The sequence below is a fragment of the Pinus tabuliformis genome, chromosome J (genome assembly GCF_031772625.1).
Source record: "Pinus tabuliformis cultivar Carrire ecotype Pingquan chromosome J, CPIR1, whole genome shotgun sequence".
In the NCBI taxonomy this organism is placed as follows: domain Eukaryota; kingdom Viridiplantae; phylum Streptophyta; class Pinopsida; order Pinales; family Pinaceae; genus Pinus; species Pinus tabuliformis.
This window is the reverse complement of record NC_142295.1, coordinates 1,391,345,463-1,391,349,081: the sequence shown is the minus strand read 5'-3', so window position 1 is coordinate 1,391,349,081 and position 3,619 is coordinate 1,391,345,463. Positions and strand designations below refer to the sequence as shown.

Genomic DNA, 3,619 nt, shown 5'->3' with positions numbered 1-3,619 from the left:
TTGTCACATTAAAAACCCATCTGAAAGAAGGAAGGAAAATTGAAGAAGGAAGGAGGAAGGAGTATAAAGAAAGGGACGATTAGTTTCAAACACTGGAGAATGAACTCAAAAATAAAAGCTTCCATCTACAAGAGGTAACTAAAACTAATGCAACAATTAAACACCTTAGAGAAAGAACCAATTATTGTGTAGGACTAGAAGCATAAATCATCTCTCTCAAATCTGATCTTGAAAAGTAAAACAACTGAAATGAAGAGCTACTTCAAGTATTTGAAGAACAAGAGAATGGGTTGAAGGATGATATTACCAAATTAAAAGAGAAAGTGGAGGAAGGAAGAAAGGTTGAATAAGGAATGAGGAAGCGATATCGAGAAAAGGAAGAGAAATACCAAAGGTTGGAGGTTGAGGTAAAATTCTAAAAGGAAAATTAGAAGAAAAGGATAAACATTTGAGATTTCAGGATAGTATTAATATTTTGAATAACATTCTTAGTAGTCAAAGGTCTCCTTACATTAAATCTAGTCTTAGTTTTCATGAAACCTTAAAAGGAAAATCTACTTCACGGGTTCATGCAAGGAACTTGAAGGATAAAGAGTTAAGAAGTCAACTAGATCAACATCCAAGGAAAATCATTTTTCGAAGGAAATCACTTAGCTTCAAGAAGCAGGGTTGAAGGAAGGGTTTACACTGCAAACGAAGCTCCTTCTGAGCAACCCATCAAATTCCATCACGAGATGTCTATGGTAAGTCCATCCTCCTTGCACTCCACACTACAGTTTCCTTTTCTGTTTTCTTGCTCTTCAAACTGATTCTTGGCGTTTTTTTGGGTTCCCCTTTCAGTTCGATAATTTTCCTACCAAATTAATTTTCTTCTGTGAGATTGCGCCTCCGGAGGGAGGGCAGACGGCAATTGTTTTAAGCACTAAGATAACCCAACGAGTGGAACAGAAATTTCCACAACTTGTTAAAAAACTGGAGGATGGGGGGTTGATCTATTCCTTTAGCCTCCCTCAGGAAGACGATCCTCAATCCTTTTTAAAGGGCTGGCAGTCCCGTTACGAAGCCACCACCAAGCAGGAAGCAGAAAGGAAGTAAGAATAAATTGAAGTTATATGCAGTATGTATGAAAAATTCTAGATTGTGTGGAAGCAGGTTTTCAAAGTTAGTAATTCTGTTTTATTGCTATGAGCTTCTTTTGTTTTTCATGTCTTTCATGGTGGGTCAGCTATCCATTCGAAGCAATCACACTGCTTTAGCTCATACACAATTTACATACAGAAATAATAAACTAAAAATCTACATTTCATCTTAAAATAAATCTGTGTAATTTTATTTTAGGTTAAATCTGCATAATTTGTATATAGGTCAAACTGAATTTGTATTAATTTTAAGATCTATCCAGATCTCTCCTACTTCATCTCAGCTTTACCATTTTAAATAATCAAATTATTTTGAAAAAAAATGTGGTGTTCCAGGCTTGCAACATCAGGTGTTCCCGTGTCCAAAATAACTTGGGCAGATGATGGTACAATGTTATTTGAAATAGGACCTATTGTTTCCATAAGAACTGTTGACGGGGACCAAGACAAGAGGAAAGCATTGTTCAACGCTTCGGCAATTCGACAAGCAACCCCAACACTCGCAGACAACAGGAAAGCATGGTTCAACCCTTCAGCATTTCGAGGGCTAGTCCCAATGCTTGCAGATGGTTCCCTCTTTCCTGAAGAGGCAATTGAACGATACGTCGAAATAGCTGAAGAAGAGTGCGTGGACATCAGCTGGGAAGTTGGTGATGTTCTGGTGCTGGACAATCGCTTTGTACAGCATGCCAGAAGGCCTTCAACCCCACCTAGAAGGGTACTTGCAGCCTTCTGCAAATAAAATGAGTGGTGTTCACTCAACTACCAGTGGTGTTCACTCAACTACCAATCATTGGCTGTGGTGTTTCTTTCCCTTATAAAGCATTGTTGTTGTTGTTGGCAATTAATCTGAGAAGTTAACCTCTGCTGCCCGTCCTGAGAAGTTTATTCCTTTGCACACAATGTAGTTTGACTCGAAAAAAAGGAATCTTCGATGTCTGGATATGGTTTTGCTTGTAACTTTTTCCCTTTTATGTTTTAAGGGGTTTTTAGAGTAATCAACCATGAATTTGTTTGAGTTGTAGTTTTTGGAGTTACAAGTTTGATGGGTAACTTCTACATAATTTCAATGTTTCAGTACCTTTTCAAGAGGATAAATTTATTTATTTATTTAAAAATATGCTATAAATTAGATGAATGGCTTATTAAGTTTATTTTCTTATTTTGTTAAATATTAAAAATATATATATCATAATTTGGTTGTTAAATTAGTAGTGAAGAAAATTATCATTGCTACCTATCCACTAATTCAGGCTGATTCATCAATATTATTAAAAGAAACTACATTACTAAGAATTACCCATAATAATTTATAAGCAACAAATTTTAACTCCTACTAAATACCCTTCAATTTTAAAGCATTAACTTATTTTCTTATTTATTTAAAAAGTATTTTTATTTTTAAAATTTATTTATAAAAATGAATATTGTTAATTTTAATTTAGATATTTTAAAATAAAATAAATTTATTTTCAAATTTTATTTATCCTAAAAGAATTTAAAAATTGTTTTCTTCACTTGTAAATTCCTCCATGTTGAAAAGATTTAAAAATTGATTCATATCTTTGGAATTTATTTATTTTCTTGTTTTTGTTAAATTGTCAACCATGTTGAGATAATTTTGATGTTTTAACTTGAGTTTTATAATTTTTGTAATGATGATGATGATGATGGTTAACATCCATTGGGACCAAAATTTGGTCTATCCGACCTAAGAAACGAATTATTTAGTTTGATTTAAGATTTTATTCCTATGCTCAAAAGGCTTGGAGAGAAACCTTCTGAGCTCACTATAATTTTGACATCATAAAAGGCTAGGAAGGTGAGTATTGCAGCAAAGATTATGAAACCGAGATCTAATGTAGTTTTACGCAGGGCGCTCTAAGAGGAAGTGATTTTCATCCTCGATGTTCATATTCTCACAGATATGGCAGATCATTTCCATCCATGGTGTTTTAGGAACTGCCCAACGACTCGTTTCAGTATGGAGCTCATGAGAGTTCGTTCTAATCTTGGCTATATTAATCTTCTTCTTTGAGCTAGTTAAAACAGAGAGATGCTTTTGATCTTCTAGGGTGGGGTTGATGACCTCCTTATAATATCTTAATTCTATTTTAGTTGCTAAATCTTTTTCACACCACATTTTTTATTTGAACTTAGAAGTAACAATATTTTTAATGTTATTAATGTTTTGCAATGCAACATTCTCATCAATCTCCCAATGGTTTAACCAGGCCCTGGTCTCTTTATACCAACCTCATTTGAGCCTTAGGTGGTTTTGGTTGGAATTTAAAGCTAGCTTAGCAAGTCTATGGTATCCTATGATATTGAGTTTGCACTTGTACAACAGATGCATAGTCTCTTGATAGGGAAAAGATCCACTTCTACAAGGAGACTGGGATAGGGTGTATTGCTTTTAATTTTGAGGTTATATGTTATAAAATGCTTCTAGATTTGTTCAATCTTTCTCCAGATTCTCT

At 34.2% G+C, this 3,619-nt stretch overlaps 1 protein-coding gene across 1 annotated transcript; it reads left to right on the top strand.

Annotated features, from left to right (window-relative positions):
* The first annotated feature begins 563 nt into the window (after positions 1–563).
* Positions 564–2,151, top strand: LOC149232548 (clavaminate synthase-like protein At3g21360). The gene is made up of 3 exons (XM_089376511.1): positions 564–743; positions 841–1,091; positions 1,476–2,151. The coding sequence occupies exons 1-3, from the start codon at positions 735–737 to the stop codon at positions 1,879–1,881; spliced, it is 666 nt and encodes a 221-aa protein (XP_089232637.1). The 5' UTR covers positions 564–734; the 3' UTR covers positions 1,882–2,151.
* The last annotated feature ends 1,468 nt before the right edge of the window (positions 2,152–3,619 follow it).